The 20,179-nt window shown below is 38.5% G+C and overlaps 1 protein-coding gene across 5 annotated transcripts in view; it reads left to right on the plus strand.

Annotated features, from left to right (window-relative positions):
• strn3 (striatin, calmodulin binding protein 3) overlaps positions 1-20,179 on the plus strand; it is a 130,126-nt gene that overhangs the window by 49,260 nt on the left and 60,687 nt on the right. For all 5 annotated transcript variants that reach the window (XM_028821724.2, XM_051919999.1, XM_028821725.2 and 2 more), the window contains exons 2-3: positions 13,762-13,865; positions 14,953-15,026. In XM_028821724.2, coding sequence (XP_028677557.1) covers positions 13,762-13,865; positions 14,953-15,026 — 178 coding nt within the window. The remainder of the gene's footprint in view (positions 1-13,761; positions 13,866-14,952; positions 15,027-20,179) is intronic.

Genomic DNA, 20,179 nt, shown 5'->3' on the forward strand with positions numbered 1-20,179 from the left:
CTATCTATCTATCTATCTGTTATATAGTGCTGTTCAGATCTATCTATCTATCTATCTATCTATCTATCTATCTATCTATCTATCTATCTATCTATCTATCTATCTATCTATCTATCTATCTATCTATCTATCTGTAAATAATCCATAAAAACAAGTGATGAGTGGAGGTTAAAATCCAATAGAAAGACTCTTTAAAAAACAACAAAGTTAAAACAATGGCTGGAAGAAGTCTCTTTTTAAAAAAAAAACAAAAAACCCCAATGCCCTCTCCATTCAACTGGCAGCTCCCCTGCTTCTCCTGGACGGGCCCTGCAACAGGGGAGTCACCCTATCAGCAGGTGCAGCTGACCTTACTTCTGTCCGGTTGCCTTCCGTCCCCTGGCTCTGTACAGCTACCTTACCAGACCGAGACTTGTGTTCCCCAATGGCCAGGTCGCTCATGCTGAGGCTCACCCTCCTAAGTCTCCTTGACTCCCGTTGCCTTCCGCAGGGAGTCATCCATACTGCCGGTCACTCCAGCTCTTAGAAACCGTTCAGCTGGAGCGACCACTTCCAACTGCCCCTCCTCTAGTGTTGGCCACACACTACTCGTGAGGGGCTCTCCATTCCAGCTGCCTGCATTTACCAGCAAACTTGCTCTCTTGCCTGCTCCTGCACCAGCTTTCTACACCTCCAGCCTTCTTCCCTTATCCTCTGTCTATTTCTTTCCTGTTCCTTTTTTCCTTTTCTCCCCCTGCTAGCCACCTCGCACTTCTATATATTACGGGGACGTGAATCAGCTGTGGCAATCGGCAGCTCCTGGGAACAACTCCTCACCTGTGCACTTAAGTGAGAATCGCCCGCATCACAAATTCCCCGAGACCCGCTCGGCCACACACACACACACACACACACACACCACGCCCCCTCACTAAGCCTCGAGTGTGGCGATTATTTATTTTATAAACTGTCCCTTTTGACATGAGCTGTGGACCCGCTCCACCACAGGGCCATATTGAGATTTGTTTTTTCAGAGGGAGTGAAATCTACTGACATTCACAGGAGGGGGTTGGCTTGTACAGATCAATAAGCTTTTTGGGTACCCATCTTGCACAAACTTTAAAGTTAAATCTACAAATCAATAATGTGTGCAGATTTAATAGTTAACAGGCTTCTTACTCATTTATCTCCACCTAATGTTGGACAGGTTAATGATTCTTAAATTTGGCACTGATACTGCATCAGCTGCTGACAAGTTTGTTAAATGTTAGCAATTATTTTTGCTACCCCTGATTTCTGCTCCTTAAGTTGGCATTGGTACAGTGGAATTAACTCTTCTCTTTAAGAAACATTGTGTAATATAATTTTTTTAATGTTTATGTTCTATGTGCATTTGTATAGAAACCTTTTGAAAACGTCAAACTTCTGAATCTGGGTCACTTAGAATTGGTGTCCATTTTGACGGCTTTATAGCTACAAGACATGAGCCAGCCGTAAACGGGAAGCCAGTCGACCACAAGGCCTTTTGTGAACAGTACTTTTTCATTTTACATTGTGTACATTGTTTCCTCACAGTAGGTAATATACATTTTATGAAATATTAGTCAAGCCCCTAGTAAATATAAAGCGTTCTGAGTCGTGTAATGCAGAGGCGTTTGCTAATTCCAAAGAGTTACTTATTGTAGAGAACATGGTCCTGAAATAGTGGAGGTGGTATTTTTCCAAAACTCACTGACTGACTGTGGTGAGCTGTGCTCTCTGCCGGCAGCAGCCAAGTTGACTTCATGCAAATTCAATCTTCCATCTGGACGTTCAATTCCGTGCATGCAAGTGTATAATATATTCCCTTGTACACCGTTCATTCTACATAAATTCATACATTGAGGCGTTATGCAATATACAACATGAATAATGCTCACCAAGCACTAATCAGCTAGCGTGTAGAACATATGATACAATATCAAATATGGCTTGAATTTAAAACTGTCGCTAGAGCCTGCCCGCTCAGCTTTGATGAGTGAAAATGAGAGAGAGAATATTATGGGGGGAAAAATTAAATAAACAGCAAAAAACCTATTCTGTGACACATTATTTTCATTTTTGATGTCATGCTATTTTTTTGGCATATTTCACAATATTTCAGTACTTGTTAATTTTGTCTAAAAAATTCCTCCATAGTCGCTGTGCAAAACTGCCCCATGGCCTAAGTATGTTACAGCCGCAGGCAATGCTGGGAAGATGAAAACACACAACAATATCCTGTTATTGACAACCCTGAGGGGCCTGAATGGGCGTCTGATCTTGAACCCTTGGAGGTTTTGTTTTCTCCAGCATCCACCTGACGGGAATTTTTCTTTTCCTCTTCTTCCTGGCCAACTGACCGTAGCAGTGGTTATTGGGGTAAACAATCTGTAACAAATTAATACTGACTAATATACCATTTATTAAATAACGTCTGCTTAGTTTACTTTGTTTTTGTAACTATGTTTAGCTATTGCTGTATTGTCAGCACTTCCATGTATTAACATGTACAGCAAAAGTAAAATAGCGTTTTTTTCATTGTCCACGACTTGTCCAGTTTTGAGCGCCAACTTCAAATGGTATTCACACAAAATTTTCTGACTGGGAAACTGTCTGTCCAACAGCATGTGAGCACAGTGTAATACATTTTGTGAAGATATTAAATGAATTGGCTTGATTGCATTGCCTCCTTCAGCTCCTTAGAAAAAGACATTGAATAACGTTCAATTTTTATTAAGACGCTAGTGTGGATTGGTAATTTACCTTTCAAAGACAGACTTTAGCGCTCTTCTGTTTTTCAGAAAGACTATCTACACTCATTTAAAAACACATATTAGTCTCCGTTTTTGCCTTTAGTTCACACTACCCTTTATATGTAGAAAAGTTTGAGAAGTATGCTCCCCAGAGCTGTATATTTTTGAAAACGGCAGATCATTGTTGGAGCGTGAATGGGTGAAAATGCGAACTCTAATCACACTTTGTTTGTTTTATGCTTAGGATGTGGTCCTTCCTTGATGGGATCCTGCTCATTACATTCTTCTGTAAAAAGCTAAATTCTTCCCCCTCGGACAAATACGGTTTCTTATTTATCTAGTCTGGTCGGTCTGACTTTCTGTGCCTTTAATATCTATCCACCTAAAGCCAAAGTCTCGTTATGCAACTTTTTTGTCGTATTGTTAGAATGTCAGATTTGCCAACCACAGTTACTGATCTTGCTGCTGTACCCTGTCATATCCCATGACTGAAAATGGGCAATTTGTGTCACATTTACCAACCAAGCACAAATCTTCCAGCGCAGTTGTACGTGCCCCCCTTTTCTGACAGCCAATACCATGCTGCCCAAAGGAGCGCCCCCTGCATTGAGTTGAGCATGGTATGTAAAACGTGAAATATCAGACAGACAAGAGTCTCTTCTGTTTGTGAGGTCAGCAGCACCCGTGCCGCCTGACGCAATTGATGCTGTATCGGCACTGTGCAAAGGGTTAATAGCTTAATAAGTTCAGCTGCAGTCTTGGCCCATTTTCCTTTTTTACATTCTGTTTTAATTTTGTAAAACATCAGACAGACGAGCTTCTCTTGTGTTTGCGAAGTTCAAAACATGAATGCTATTTATTCTTTGTTGCTGCATTCTGTGAGTTGTTCTTCCAAATGAGCATTAATTGGTTATCAGATTGCCTGCGTATACAGGCTGACTAACGAGGAACATGAACCTGTTTGATTTTTTCATAGCCAATCGCAGACTAGCTGGTCTTGTTCAATGGATATGTCACATTAGATGACCAGCGTCACATGAGTGTGCCTCCAAATGATTAATGTTATGAAAATGAAGGCTACGAATGAAAATCGCTGGAAAAGTCATTTAATGTGACATGGTTTTTAACTGCTTTGCTCACAGTGTACTTGTGCGCTGCTTTAAATAACCATTCTGCCTTGTCATCAGTCCAAAGTCAATCAGTTTTTTGTTTTTGGGATTCACCGTTGCTGTGTTCCATGTGTAAACAAAAGTTACAATTGAATGACTAGCATCGATTGAAGGCACTTCCTCTTCCTGTTTCCACCGATACGTACATGCCCTGTTTAGACAAACCGCTATGGCATCAGCATTTTTAGTTCTTGTGGTGCGGCTGGAAATTCTTCTGTAAACTATGTGAAGGCACTAGTGTGGACAGAGATTGTTTTTGTTGAAAAACTCCATTCCCTTAATGAAAACATAGTAGTGAATGTGGACATTTTTTAAACCTGGCGCACGTGCTGATTGTCGCTGCCGTGATGCAGTTTAATGAAATGATAAATACTTTGTTATTGGGGAAAATGAATTTTTCTCTGATTCTTCCATGCCTTGAGTCAAATTCCCTCTGATGATTGTCTTCTGAGTTTAATCTTTAACTGGATTGGCTCAATAATTAAGTGTTTTTTATTTCTGTCAGAGGGGAACTGAAGCTGGTTTTGCTGTTCTCATTTTAGAATAAGCCCCCAGCATTCAAGTCCAAATGCATTGTTTTTAGTTTTTGATTTGCAGAATGGGTTTTATGCTTGATTTGTGGCTTTCGTTACAAGCTTTGTGAATCTGTCAAAGCACAGTATGTCAGTAGTTTCTGGGTCTTAAGCAGCACCCCTGATTGTGTGTCTGTTTCAGCTGCTGAGCACGGATAACCCTGTAGGCCTTGATCTTGGCATTTGATTGCTCCACTAGGAAGAGGTGTACTGCGTTTAAATTGCTCTCTTGATTGTGTGGAGTAATCCAACTTAACCTGACTGGACAGTAGTGCGTTTTACAGTAACAGATATAATTGATCAAAGTAAAACCTATCCTTACATCTTTGAACATGTATCGTCAGTGTTGCTGTCATGTCACTGCATTTTGCTAAGTCCGTTCGACGCAGTAAGACATAATGCCATGTAAGCATTCCTTTTTGTCTGTCTCAAATGTCATTTTTTTCAAACATGAGAAAATGTAGGGTTCTTTTTCCCTCCCTATGGCCAGTTTAAGTATACTGTAGTCAGCCATTCTGTTCTTTTGGCACACCTCCATGAAGACTGGTTCTCCTAAATATCTAACAGCTACTGTGACAAAGAGCTGCCAGGTACAGGAAGGACATAGTGATGGCCTTCAGGAAAAGGCCTGACTGTGGCACGGAATTCCATAAACAAACAAACAAACTGGAGAGAGGCAGTTTGGATTGGAGAGTAAAGTTGGATGCTAGAGGACAGCAGTGAAACATAAGCACTCACATATACAGTACCCTCCATAATGTCTGGGACAAAGACACATTTTTCTTTGATTTCCCCCCCCACCCTCTGCTCCAACAGTTTAAAATTACAAATCAAACAATTCAGACTTTTAAGGAGATTTGCATACGTATCAGTCTCACCATGTACAAATGACAACACTTTTTATATGTGGTCCACTGATTTCAGGGCACTATAATAATTGGGACGACTGGCATTACAGGATTGACCAAAATGTCTGCAAATACCCTTAAATGAAAGTCCATTTTAATTATATCAGAATTGTTTGTTTTGTTGTTTTAAACTGTGGAGCAAAGGAAGAAATCAAGGAAAAATGGGTCTTTGTTGCAAACATTATGGAGGGCACTGTACTTCACTTTACATGAAGTGAATGTGGCTACGTGTACACTTTAGAGATGTGAATAAAAATGTTTAAATGTATAACTGATTTGAGATTGATACTTGTTTAAAAACAAAACATAAAAGAACTAAAATTAACAGTACCTAAGTGACACCCACCTCCTACCCTCATTTCAAATCACTGTGCACTTTACAGGTGAAAAAATGTCGCCATAGCCTCCTTGACAAACTGCCGGTTGATTCTAGAAATGAAATTTGCACACCTGAATCTAGTCAAGTGTCCTAGAAAGCCGCCACTTGACTGTCCCAGGTAAAATGGCTTTTAAGTTTCATCCTTGTTTTTTTCACGCTCTAGTTGCATGCAGGGTCAGAACTTTCAAATACTGTAAGCGTTCCCTCACTGGCAGTTGTAACTTTAATAACCCAACCATTGAAGCAACAGGGAAGTTAAAGTTGAGGTGTGAGCTAACAAAGAAGAGGAAACGAAGCACACTTTAGTGATCGGATAGTTTAAGAACACTAAGAAAAGAAGTGTCAGGACTTTCTTGGAATCGGGACATGAAATGGTGAATATAAGAAAAAGAAGACCCAAGAAATTTAACAAACGAGAGGAGACCATTCAGTTCATGGAACTTGTTTGTTTAGCTAAAGTTAAGCTGTCCCAATATCTTATCCAGATTTTTCTTAAAGGTTGTCACAGTCTCCTCTGCTCGAGACTAAACAGGTTTAATTCTCCGAGTCGTCACAGTAGGACATGACGTCCTTAAGTCTTGAGATGCACCTGGTTGCTCTCCTCTGCACGGCTTCAGTATCATCATGTATAATTGCCATTGATGTTCATGAGCACTTGCTGCTTTAACCGTCATTAGCACAGATGGTGTAACTTTCAGCTGGGCTGCTTTTTCTGCTTAAAGGTATGCAAAGCATTAATGATGGTTCAATATTTTAGTTTTCATAAAAGAAAATTGTTAGTTTACAAAACATTAAAAGCACAAACTCTTAATTTTAAAAATAAAGTTTTTTCCTCTTTTTGTTCCTAGTGAAGTACAGCTTTCTGAACAAAAGTATCCAGGAGCCCATGAGTCTGTTCCGTGTTGTTTTAGTACTTATCTGTCTATCAGTCTTTTCGTGTACTAATGACTTAAAGTGACCACATTTTCTGCTGTTTTAAATGTTTTAGTGGCACCCTAGAGTGTCCCTCCATTTTGAAAGTATGTCGAATTACTCAGTAAAAGAACAATCAACATTTCTAAACGTAGCCCTTCCTTATAAGGGCCAGTTACTTCTTAGAGTTTGCTGTATAGACTCCTTGTTCTATGTAGCTCCTGTCACATGTAGGGTCCCACAGGGATCAATTTTGGGACCCGTTCTTTTCTCTTTTCAAATGTTGCCACTTTGTAATATTCTACGAAACTGTAGTATTGCATATCACTACAATGCTGATGATTCCCAAATTTACCTTCATTTAAAATCTGGTGAGAAGGTTTCAGTTACTTCCTTTTTACAGTGCGTTAAGGATACTAAATGTTGGGATGCAGCAAATGTTCTCCAGTTAAATGAATCCCAGATTGAGGTTACTCTAGTTCTCCCGCATCTATTAATATAATTGCAAACATTCTGGTACCATTGACTTCATATATTAGGTTTCATGTAAGAAATGTAGATGTTATGCTTGATAACTGAACTTAAATTTGATAAACAGATAAATGTTGAGGTACAGGTTTTTTTTTTTTTTTTTAGGGACTTTACTAAAGTCTATTGTCATATAATGACCTGCAAAGCTTATTCACTCTTTTGCCTCCTCACCCCTCGATTACTGCAGTTCTCTTTATGCTGGTGTCTGTCGATTATCTTTATCCCACCTCCAGTTAGTTCTGAATGTGTCTGCAAGGGTGTTGACTGTCACCTAAAAAAGATCTATTCACATCTGCTTTGGCTTCCCTGCACTGGCTTTCAGCAGAGTATAGGGTGAATTTGAAGATTTTGTTATTTGTGTTTGTTGAGTATCTTGCCTCATATTTATCATCCAGGGCTCTCAAGTCCTCAGATCTGTTATTATTGCGTATTCCGAGTCCACAGTGGAGGATTATGGGTGCCTGTACTTTTGCAGCTGTGATGCCAAGGCTTTGGAACACACGGCTATATGAAGTAAGAGCCGTTCTCTCAATTAATAGCTTCAAATTTCAATTAAAAACCTTTTTTTTTTTTTTTTTTTATTCCCTAATTTGTCTCATAGTAAAGCGTATTCTTGAAATTTAAGATTTTTATTTATTAATACTGTGTATAGTTTGTTTTAGTTATTTATTTGTTTGTATTTATATTTATTAGGTTTTAGCTTCTGGTGACTGTGATTTTTACTTGATGTTGTGCTTTTTCAGTAAAGCACTTTGGACAACCTATAGTTGTGTTAAATGTGCAATATGAATAAAGCTGACCTGACTCCACACTAACTAATAATTGTCATACTCTGAGTTGCGTAAATAGCCTCATCTAGTGGAACAGAGTTCACCGCGTCCACTGCTTAGAATCCTCTTCTTAATTCTTCCGAATTGATTTTGCTAAATAAAGAAGGGCACAGGCAGGTTTCATCGGACCTGCTGTAGCACTGAGAAAGAGACTGAGTGTGTGTACACAGTGAGAGGGTCATAATGGGGGGGGGGGGAAAGAGAGCGTCATCTTTGAAACGTGCACTCTGTCCTTTGAGGATCCTTTCGTTTCTAAGCATCTGCAATTCCTGCATCTGCATGGTAGACCTGAAAGAACTAATCCTTGTAGTCTTTAGGTAGTTTGTGTGAAAGGTTCCATTGATATGAATAGTTGAAGATACGACTTCACGTTGTCCTAGCAGCTGTGTAGTTTAAGTCATTCCAAGTAGTTAAGGGTGTGTGCTTCAAGACACTGTTTCCTCTCCAAACGTTGCAGTCACTAAGATCGGAGTTCTCTATTCCATCTTCTTCCTTTTTCTTTTATCTTCAAATTAGGTCTGTTCTTCGGTCTCACTGTGTTTTGTTGTCATTGTCTTTACCCTTTCATCCTTTGGTTTCCTTTATCGCAGTGCTCCGCAACCGGTGTGCCATGGCACACTGGTGTGCCTTGAGCCGATACAGGTGTGACGCGGTCAAATAAGACAATTTTCTAACTAAATAATATTTCAACGGTCCTCCTTAGAAACACAATAACGAGAATACGTGCAATGAAATATTCGCGTAAATAGCCTTTTAAAGGTTTCATAATTTTATGTGTCATTTCTCTGAAATAATAAATCCCATCGCCTGGCGCCTGTCGCCTAAGACGTAGGCCCTACGTAGTCGCAAGACAACTCCGAAGTACGCTTTGATAGGCAGAGCGCTCCGTGCCCTCACCTAGATTCAATTCAAGCCGACGTATTAGTCGTGCTACGTCGCATTCACTTGTCTTGCGTCAGTAGTTATCATTCATTACTATTAGTTGTGTTGCTGAATTGTGTACGGTTAATGTTCTTCGTGTGATTCATATTTAGTTTTATACCCCTTTAAATATGGATACATTTTTACGTGGAAAAGATTCGTCTTCACGTACAGATGATGAAGAACCCAGCACAAGTGTTGCAAAAAAAAAAAAACAAAATTGTGAAAAGGAAGTACAACGAAGACTACTTTCGTTTTGGATTCTCGTGGTGTGGTGACGAAACGGCTGCAAAGCCACAATGCATCATTTGCGGCCATCAGCTATCAAACGAGGCAATGGCTCCCAGTAAACTAAATCGCCATCTAAATTCAAACCATCCCAGTTACGCCAAAAAAGACAAACAACTCTTGTGTTAATTAAAAATGATAAGCGGTCATGCTTAAAAGATCTTGACCAAGAACTTCGGGTTGCGCTGTCAAATATTGAGCCGAATATAAAACTTTTGTGTTCATTGAAACAAGCTAAGGTATCACATTAATCAGTCATTATGTTATAATTATTAAGATTGCATAAAAGTAAATATAGTATAGTTTTTTATGTATGTATACTTATAATAAATGTATACATAAAAAATGAAAAATTATTGTAAAATTCGTGTATTAAATTAATATCTATATATCAGTGGTGTAGCTGGAGTTCATGTTGTCCAGGGGGGTGAAAAATTTGACACCCCAACGCTGAAAGAAATTTTTTTTTGCGCCGCCTCAAGGAACAAAAAAAAAAAAGGAAAGTACCGTAGTTTGGACGCCCCTAAATAGCTGGAGCTCGGAGCGGACCAAGCCCCCCCCCCCCCTAGCTACGGCACTGCTATATATTTTGGCTTTTGATGTGCCGCGGAATTCTAGGAAGAACTTTGGTGTGTCGTAGGTGAGAAAAGGTTGCGGAGCACTGCTTTATCGAGTCTGTGTCCCCTAAAACAAAGCCTGTCTCTGTTATATACAATTTTGCAGAAAGCCACTCTTAAAACATTACCCCTTACTTTGATTTGGGAGTGTGATCTTCTCTCTCTTACTATTCTTGGCTGGAATATAATTTTTAAGAACATTACCTTAGCATCTAAGAACCCCAAATACTAACATACTCAATTCAGATTTGTACACCATTTGTATCGGACACCCCACAGATGCTTTGCTGTGGGTTTATCAGCTGACCCTCTGTGCTCCCTTTGTTCTTGTAAGTCCCTAGGTACATTTTCTACACATGTTCTGGGAGTGTCCCACAGTTCTTTGAGGTAATGTGCCAGAATTCCTCTCCTCTATTCTCTGATATAAAATTCCATTATTGCCTCAATTATTTCTTCTTTTGGACTTTTCTGCTGTCTTTCTCCTTTCCAGCAAAGGTTTTTGTCTTTAAGCACAATTGCTGCAAACATAGCCTTAGCCTTTTGCTGGAATTCTCCTCATTTATTATCTTTGGATTTATTGAAAACTTCATTTTTTTTAATCTTATTTTGCTTGAATCATCCACAGTACACATTGATGGTTCGTCTGGGTGTTGAACTCCGGTCCTGGAGGGCCGCAGTGGCTGTAGGTTTTCATTCTAGCCACCTTCTTAATTAGTGACCTGTTTATGCTGCTAATTAACTTTTGCCTTAGTTTTAATTAACTCGGCTCAGACCCCTTAGTTCTTTCTTTTTCCTTAATTAGCAGCCAAACAAACAAACCGGTGCCCAGCTAACCACATTATCTGAACATAAAGAAAGGTGATGGTCTTGGTATGGTTGATCTCTCAGGTCAATAATAAGAAACAGAAAATCAACAGTTTGGGAAATGTCTGCTGTGGCAGAATGAGAGCAGCAGCAAACTGTGGAATTAAACAGCAGGTTTAATTAACAGCCAGAATTGGCTTCTCATTAAAGAACTGGTAGCAGTGAAATTGGTTGGAGTTTGAAGCCCCAATTTAGCTGGTCATCTGTTGGCTCGTTTCACGTCTCATTCCTGTTTGGCTTCCATTTAATGAAGAAAAGAATCAACTGAGAGGACTGAATCCTTAAAAACAGGGCTATTAAAATGGATGGAAAATTAGTTAATTAGAAGTGAAAACTGGTGAACTGTTAGAATGAAAACCTGAAGCCACTGCAGACCTCCAGGCCTGGAGTTAGACACCCGTGGCCTATCACTAAACTGGCAGTCAGCCTCGCAACTTGTCCCAAGTCGCATAGAGGGAAATGGCATACTAAAATTCACTTAGCTTATTTAATTATTTATTTTGTTTTTTTCTGTTGTGCCTTGCACTCCATGGCTGTTCTTATACTGTTTTTATCCTTTTGGATTATTTGTATATTATAATGTACCCTTCTGTGAGCTGTTGAAAAAGTTTACAATTTATACTTAGTGAATAAAAAATTTGATCACAAAAAAAAGACTCCTATCAAGATTCTTCATAGTGATACAAAGAGAGAATTAATTTTGCAAGTAATAAATTGGCTTATTTTTCATAAGTATTGTTGAGTCCTCTCCTGTGGTGTAAACTTGGTAATTGTGAAGTTAGCCAATGGCACTTTCTATAAATAAAGCCTGATGATTTTGTATATTTGGTGGCACTTATCTTATTTGGAGTGACCTGTAAGAGGTGTCCCATTTTTACACTTTATACTTTTTTTCTTTTATTTAAAATTTTAATCACTTCAAGATTTTGTCTCATTCCATATCTTAGAAATCATTTAGAATAACTGCTTTGCGTCATGGAGATCAGGTCAGAGACCCTCTACCCAGTTAGACAAACATTAAATAATCACTCGGATACTAAAATATCTAAAAGGTTAGCAGTAGTTCAGCATGCGCAGGTTATTAACAACAGCTTTGACAAATAACTGCCAGATTCTAAAAAGGTTTGGATTGTAAAACAGTACAGTATATCATTTTCCCATTGTTTTTTTAGGTGAAATAGGAATTTTCCAGCTGAGCAAAATAATGCAACTTCCTAGCATTGTACTGCACGCTAACACAATGGTCTCTTTGTTAAGCAGTCTGATCGGGTGTTATTCCAAATAGAGATTTTAGAGAATTAGACATTATTGTGATCCCAACAATGTTTGATAAATAAGCAAAGATCGTGTTCCAGAGAATATTACCAGAACTTGTGACCCAAGGAAGATGTCTCTGAAAAGTAGCATCTTGGCCTGGGTAACCTTTGGATTTTCTGAGCTGATAGAAGTGAATGCAGTGTACAAGCTGTCTGAGCTGAGCTGCAGTCCTCTGACATAAAGAGCGTGCGTTTACTTACTCGTTGAGTGGAGAATGTGAGGGAGCTGTGCATGACTTACATGGTCTTGCAACATTTTTCAGGTTAAAAGTTGGAAATCAACAAAACAAAATTTGACTATATAGAGTTTACTAATAATAGAGGGTTATTTTTTTCTTTTTGTCAGATACATGTATTGAACATTTTTAAAAAGCAAATAAGCCCTGGGCCAAAAAGTGTTAAGTGTCATTTATTATATGCTGTAAGTTCCTTGAGCATGGGAAAGGCGCTATATAAATAAAATGTATTATTATTATTTTATTATTATTAAATTCTTGTGCCAAGTTGCTTTGCTCCCATTTTTAGGCCTGTTTGCATATTATGGGAAAGGTACCTACTGCAATAGCCACGTCTGTCTGTCACGCATCTCTCTTGACAGGCATTGTGTATTGATTTTTAGACCAGCACACTTTATGTGGTATAATCCCATGAATTGTAGTCAAAATAAAAAAAAATATGCCAAGACCTAATAGTACAGAAACAGCCTTATTATTAGTATTACTTTCCCATGTGGTTCAGGGCTACCATAAGTAATTTCCGTCGGTTTTTCTGATTATAATGTTAAAGGCAGTAAATTTATTACTTTCATGGAAAAATCTTTAAATTTTTTAGAGCTACAGTCCTAAGCCCCTCAATCAGTGGCACTAATGTACAGAAATATCATTATTGTTAAAAAAGACAAAAACAAACCTTAAAACCAAGTACATCTAAGGCCAGTAACCTTCATCTGCTTAATAAAGCCACATCTAGGGGCTTTAATTCAATGTTTTATTAGATAGAGAGATACATAGAACTTTGTCTCCTGGGGGAATTTTGGCATTTTTAAAGAAGCTGTTTAGATAATAAGATGAATATTTATACACACACACAATGGTCTGAAAACACCCCAGGATGATGAAAAGGGAAGAAAATTAAAAAGCAACAGGGAGAAAAAAAAACCTTCTGACTTGGCAGTCCCAGTCCCAGTGAGGCACTATACAGGCATACTGCTGTTGGTAGGAAGAAGCCCCAGTCACATTTCTTGACAAACTTCTGCTGAATAACTCGTTGGATGAAAGTGTGTCACAGTGAGGATGTGCAGCATTGTTCGTAACAGCATTCAGTTTTCCTTTAAAATGTCTCCTTTGCTTAGACATCCAGGGTTCCAGAGTATATCTCATAACTGAGCCTGCCCTTTTAATTAACTTGTTGCTTTGGTAGGCAAAAACAAAATCACACTGGCTTTCACAGAGTTGTAAAAGACGTGAAGGATGTCACTTCCCACATTAAAGGACTGCAGTCTCCTAAGAGAAATGAGCCTGCTCTGCCCCTTCTTATGTAACTCCTCGTGTTGTGAGACCAGTCCAACCTGTCGTTAACGTAGACCCCCAAGTACTTGTAGGAGTGCACCACATTGAATGTTTCACCAGGTTTGTATTTGCAGTGTATTTTGTTTTCCACTTAGTACCTTAAACAAGTAATAGTATGTTTGATCTTTTTCAGGCACGAATAGCTTTCCTTCAAGGAGAAAGAAAGGGTCAAGAAAATTTAAAGAATGATCTAGTACGAAGAATAAAAATGTTAGAATATGCATTAAAACAAGAAAGGTAAGTGTATCCTTTAAATATAAACACTAGTAAACCTCCTATATAAAATGTCCATCTTTAAAGGCATTTTTAAGAGCTTTTTTGCAGTAAATTACATACGTTTTTTATTATTTAACATATTTCTGTTGTTAAATAGTATCAGGTTCTAATTTGATCTGTTTCAAATAATTTGTTCAGTTGTCATTAAGTTGATTACATTACGTCCCACGCTCCTTTCCCTCTCTCTTTTTTTTTTGTGTCTCGAGAAGTTAAAAAGCAGCTGCCCTTAATTACAGCCATTCCATTCTGCCTGTGTCCACTCTTATCTAATCTTTGAGGCTAAGATGGATATTGCTGGTTGTTATTTGGACGGCTGAGTGCCATAAGCTTTTTAAATTGTCAGCATTGGGTGATTTCCTCACACTAAGTTTTGTTTGCATTTTTGCAAAAAAACACTTTGTAAATTCTGATGCCCGTGTGACTATAACGTGTTTCCATCCAGGTAACTGTGTGTCCAGTCAGTGTTCCAAGCCACTGAAATTGTACTTTTTGACCCAGGTTTCCATTTTCTTTTTCATGAGATAAAAAAATCGATCTTTACTGATATGTTTTCTTCATTTTTCTCTATTACTTTAAATTGTATAATGTGAATATGTTGGAGGTTTTCTAAGGAAAACTTTTCTGGTTATGCCTTCCTGCACAAGTTGGCATCTACCCTCAGTAATTAAGACCTGGTTTCCTTTGTTTTACATTGTTTTTTCTGTATCTTTTATATTTTTTTATTTTCTTTATGCTCTTTTTAAATTGATTAACATTTACTTTGGCACATGACTTGCGTTTTCAGTTAGGGCACAGGAAGATTAAATGACGTGCCCTGGGTTGCTCTAAATCACAGGATGGGGGATGAACCAGCAACCTAACTAAACCTTATATTTTCACTCTATTTTTTTTTTATTTTACTTTAGGTTGTTTGTGCTTCTATAAGCTTTTTTAAGTCACATTATTTATATAATTCCCTAGAATATACTTTTTAGTGAATATTTTAAATTATTTTATCACAAAAATTGCAATGTCTTAAAATTTTTGTTTTGGTACCCTTTGCTCTTAGGGCAAAATATCATAAATTAAAATATGGCACTGAATTAAATCAAGGGGACTTGAAGATGCCAAGTTATGATTCAGGTATGTCTTTAAAATATTGCAAGCTGAAAAAGTATCTATTTAGAGTGTACTGTGTATATAAGTTTAGTTTCACTATTAAAATATATGCATGTTTAGAGTATAAATGTTTATAGGAAGCACTCTTGAAGAGCAACTGATGTGCTTTTTGACATCAACCTGAGGTTTGCATTCCCACGATGTCTGATTGGTCAGATTTTGTTTGTTTTCAATAGCTGTGATATGATTGGAGATTAAGCATGTAAACAACGACTGGCTTATTGGCCGTCATCCTGGCTTGCCCAGGTTAGCAATTTTTGGCCGTAATTCCCATTACACTCCTCTGTCTTGGGCTTTCATTCTTCTTATGTCACTGTCGCAGCCCTCTCAGCCACTTTATTTTTATGTACATTCAGAGTTGTGATTTGTAGCAATTTGAAGTGTGATTCTCAATGTTCTGAATGATCTATCCATCCATCCATTTCCCAACCCGCTGAATCCGAACACAGGGTCACGGGGGTCTGCTGGAGCCAATCCCAGCCAACACAGGGCACAAGGCAGGAAACAATCCTGGGCAGGGTGCCAACCCACCGCAGGACACACACAAACACACCCACACACCAAGCACACACTAGGGCCAATTTAGAATCGCCAATCCACCTAACCTGCATGTCTTTGGACTGTGGGAGGAAACCGGAGCCCCCGGAGGAAACCCACGCAGACACGGGGAGAACATGCAAACTCCACGCAGAGAGGACCCAGGAATCGAACCCAGGTCCCCAGATCTCCCAACTGCGAGGCAGCAGTGCGACCCACTGCGCCACCGTGCCGCCTCTGAATGATCTACTTGTATGTAATTCACTAATTAAAAAGGTAAATTGCTTTTTTTATGTTTGTGTTTGTCAATATATCTGTTGAACTTGAAGAAATAAATAAATACATTATTTCTGCCTGTAGTGAGAAGTTAAGCAAAATGACCCCTTTTATTGGCTAATTAGAAAGATTACAATATGCAAGCTTTCGAGGCAACTTAGGCTCCTTCTTCAGGCAAGATGTAATTGAAGAAGGGGCCTGAGTTGCCTCGTAAACTTTCATATTGTAATCTTTCTAGTTAGCCAGTAGAAAGTGTCATTTTGCTTAACTTCTCACTACATCCATAATGGCTAACATGGTGCACCACCTTGTTTCTGCCTGAATAGTTTGAAAAGCATGTCATTTTAATAAATACATTTTCAAGTATGTGCTGTAATACATACAAATTTTAGATGAAATATGAATAGATAATTACATTGCATAATATTAACAATGACCTTACTTAGAGGGAACACTGCTGTTGACTGCACCTCCTTTTCATTACAATGGCTATACGGCCTAATGAGCAAGGATGTTTGTTAGATGCCTAGACAGAATGTTTTTGAACATCCACAGTGACAAAGAATTTGTCATTTTCTTGGAAATACCTGAAGAGTGACAATAACAGTAACAAGAGCAAGTGTGCTATCAATGACTGGTTTGTGGAACTCAATTGAAGTGAAAGAACCTGACTGATTTAATAATACACTTGAATTGCTTTGATAAAGAAATCTGTAAGTAGGTTCAGGACTGTGACATGCTAAAAAGAGACAAACCTGAGAAAGAAGGTAATATGACGGTGTTGTTTAACAAACATAACTTGACTGCTGTTAGGTCACCTCAGGCAACTAAACACAGGAACAAAGAAGGTGCACAGAAACAGCACCTTATTGAATGCCTTGGAGACTGTGTGAACTGTGAGGTCATAAGGCTCTGTGAAGTGTTTAATCCATTCGTTTAAAACACTCCGTGCTAACGCATGCAGCTCCCGGCTCTTTGAACAGATGGACACGGCTACAGCACAAATGTCACACATTTTATTCAGAGGATACGAGTAACTCTCTGTATAAATGGCTTGAGCGCAAAGAACTTTATGGCCATATCTACTTGTTTCTGCAGTTCCTTTGCTCTGTAAGCACAGCATAGATTTCTTAATCTCCATTGGATGGCCCTTTTTAAACTAAAATTAAAAGTAAATAAAAGCAAATTAAGGTAAATCACAAAACTAAAAACTTAAATAGAAATATTCAAAATTTCATAAAACTAAACTGAAGCTAATCTGAAAATGAAACAGTAAAACAGTAGAGAATTAAAACTAAAAAGGTATAACTCAAATAACCTTATTGAGCAGCACAGGCCCTGCTCCCCACCTCTTCACGGCCATTAAAGAATGACTGTTGCTTCAGTGATGACAAATGGCATCTGAGAAAGTAGTTTGTGACTTAATTATGTCTTGTGGTAAGTGGGCTTAACAAGTTTCTCCTTGTCTTGGATGGAGATGCTCCCACTATTTCACAGTACATTCAATTTCCAGACTCCTTTTGAAAAGCTAACCTGTTAAAATATATCTCTACTATATAGTCCAGCAAGTCTTTTATTTTCCTTTGCCTAAGTGCTTCATGATTGTTTCAATCACGTGGACTCTAGTCTAGCAAGGCCAGACGTAATTCTCAAGTGAAAATACATGTCTGGGGACAACATGTCAAAAATGTGTAGTGAATAGCCACCAAATCCTGTGTTGCAGAGACTCCATCCAGAGAACGTCTTCCTAAAACACCAGCCCCCCAATTCCTCCAGCCCCATGTGTTCTAAGGAGAGTGCATAAGATACTGAGTAAAAGACCTGTCACCGAGTGAAAACAAAAAGCTAAAATTGCTGCTATCATTTCAGTAGTTCACTATCACAGGGTAACTGAAGCTTAGTAATTAATTTGTACATTGTACTGAGTGCTGCGACAGCGGAGAGAGACAAATGTAGACCACCGTAGCTACTGAGCTCCACACGTTTGTGAAGTGCCTCTGCAACGATATCTGTCATTGGTTGTCTTCTGCAGGATCAGGCTTACCACGTAACATGCTTGTCGCACAATATTTTACATTTAGCACCGGGCTCTGTTCTGCTCTTCCTCACACTCTCTTGTTCTGTCTTCTCCGGACTGTGTCTGCCACAGCGGTGATTCTGAGCCACTAGTGGTGTTCTAATCTGAAGTTGTGACAATCGCCCGTGCCGCAGCTCCCCAAAGCTCCAATTCTGAAAGAAGTCTTGGACTGTGCCTGCCTTCTCTATACAGTAATAAAACGTGGACTTGCCTTCCTGTCTCTCAAGCAGTTCTGTGACCCAAGTCTGACAATACTGATATAAGAAAACAGCGCTTCTTACACTGCAGAAAATAATTTGAAAATGAGATGTTAGATGTTTCTTTTTTTATGGAAATACAGGTATAAAAGTACAGAATAAAAATAAGATGTTAATTGTAATTTTTTAAATTAGAAATACAGGAATGAATACAGAATGAAAACGAGACGTTAGATGTAACTTTTTTTTAAATAGAAATACATGTATGAAAATATAGAATGGAAATGAGTCTTTAGATGAAGATGAAGGCGCCATTCCACAATGCATCCACCATGTAATTTTTCCATGATTCTTGATTTTTCTTTCAGCGTAAAGTGACAGTTTCTCATTTTTTTTGTTCATCTCAAAGAAAACTTTGAGAAGCACTCTGAAACCCAAACAGTACAGTATCCACACACAACACAACTACCCACAGAGACGCTTAATGGAGCACTGACTCAGAATTCAGCAATGTGTATGATGATGTGCCGACACGGCTGCCGAGGCTGCCCGAGTCCGAAAATTTCGCAGCAGACCGTCTCTCTCTTTAAGACAACCTGTTGCAGGGTTCTCAAGACTCGGAGCAGAAAATATAGGAGTGGCATTAAGTTTTTGTCATTTTTGGTGGCCAATTTTGGTTGAAAAAATGTTTGTTGCACTGAGATTTACATTTCGTTAAAACTAGATTTGTTTAACATGATGTTCTATGAACCTTTGTCTGGGCCCACAAAAAGTATTTGTAATTCAGAAAATGTTGTTACTTTGGTATTCGCTTTAACGGGATTTAACCTGTATTATACATGAACTCTGGCACTTTGAAAATGATGATGCAGTGATACTTTGCATGCTTTACTGAGAGATTTTGTGACATTGTTTACATATACACCTGAGAAAACCCTGGAAATACTAGGTATCAACCTAGAGAAGGGCAAGGTCAACTTACCTAAGGTTCAGCTATGCTTATACATGCCCTTAATCTGGAAATTCACCATTCCAAGATAACACAATCATGGAACTTCCTTCACAAATTCACTACCCATTACCGTGTCTAGTATAAATCCTATTACTGGTGTAAGTTCATTTTTAACACTGTGCGTCACGTCTTCTCTGCTGCTGATGGCTTCTGGATTCACACATAATCGTCAACATTTTTGAATAACACCTTACCAGAACAAAGGATGTCCTGTTTGAGCTGCAATCACATTTGAAATGACAGTCTGATTGCATGATAATCTGTGAAGTCTGTCATGTGTCCTTTTTATTGTAAGTCTGACTGTGTCACTTTGCAACAGGACCATGCATGTCAATTTGTACAATTGACATTTCATGGTATTGCTTATGTGACTTCAGCACCTTTTCCTGACCAGCCTTGTCACAGGGAATGTCTCAGAAAGTACATGCATGTGATACTCTGAAATATGTTACCGTCAATTCTATTCCCTCATTGGACTTAATGCTCTTTGGAGCAATTGCACCATGCTTGGTTCAAAGTGTTCTTGGACACCATTCATCTGTGTATGGCAGCAGGCCTTAAAAGATAACCACTTGTATTGCCACCTAGCTTTTTTTTTAGGACTTCTCTATTCAGATTCCAGGTTGCAGTTAAGAAAGTTAAACATGATTTCTTAGCTGATTTAGTATCTCATCATTCTAAGAATCCTATGGTCTTATTTAATTCAATTAATGTGGCCATTCACCCTCATTCTGTGACGGGATTAAATAGTACTGTTCTTTCATGTGAGCAGTTTCTTTCATTCTTTGTCAGTAAAATTGATACAATCCAACTGGCTATGAACTTCCTACTGTTAATCATGGCATTGTCTTGGGATCTTTTGATGTTGTCTCACTTTCACAGTTAAAAAGTACTATTGACACTCTTAAACAAACTCTAAGCCCTCTTGATATTGTACCATCACGCCTCTTAGTAGAAGCCTTTGATGTTTTGGGTCCACCTTTACTAGCCATTATCAATGGTTCTATTAGTGAGGGGG

This window comes from Erpetoichthys calabaricus, chromosome 16 (assembly GCF_900747795.2).
Source record: "Erpetoichthys calabaricus chromosome 16, fErpCal1.3, whole genome shotgun sequence".
NCBI lineage: Eukaryota > Metazoa > Chordata > Cladistia > Polypteriformes > Polypteridae > Erpetoichthys > Erpetoichthys calabaricus.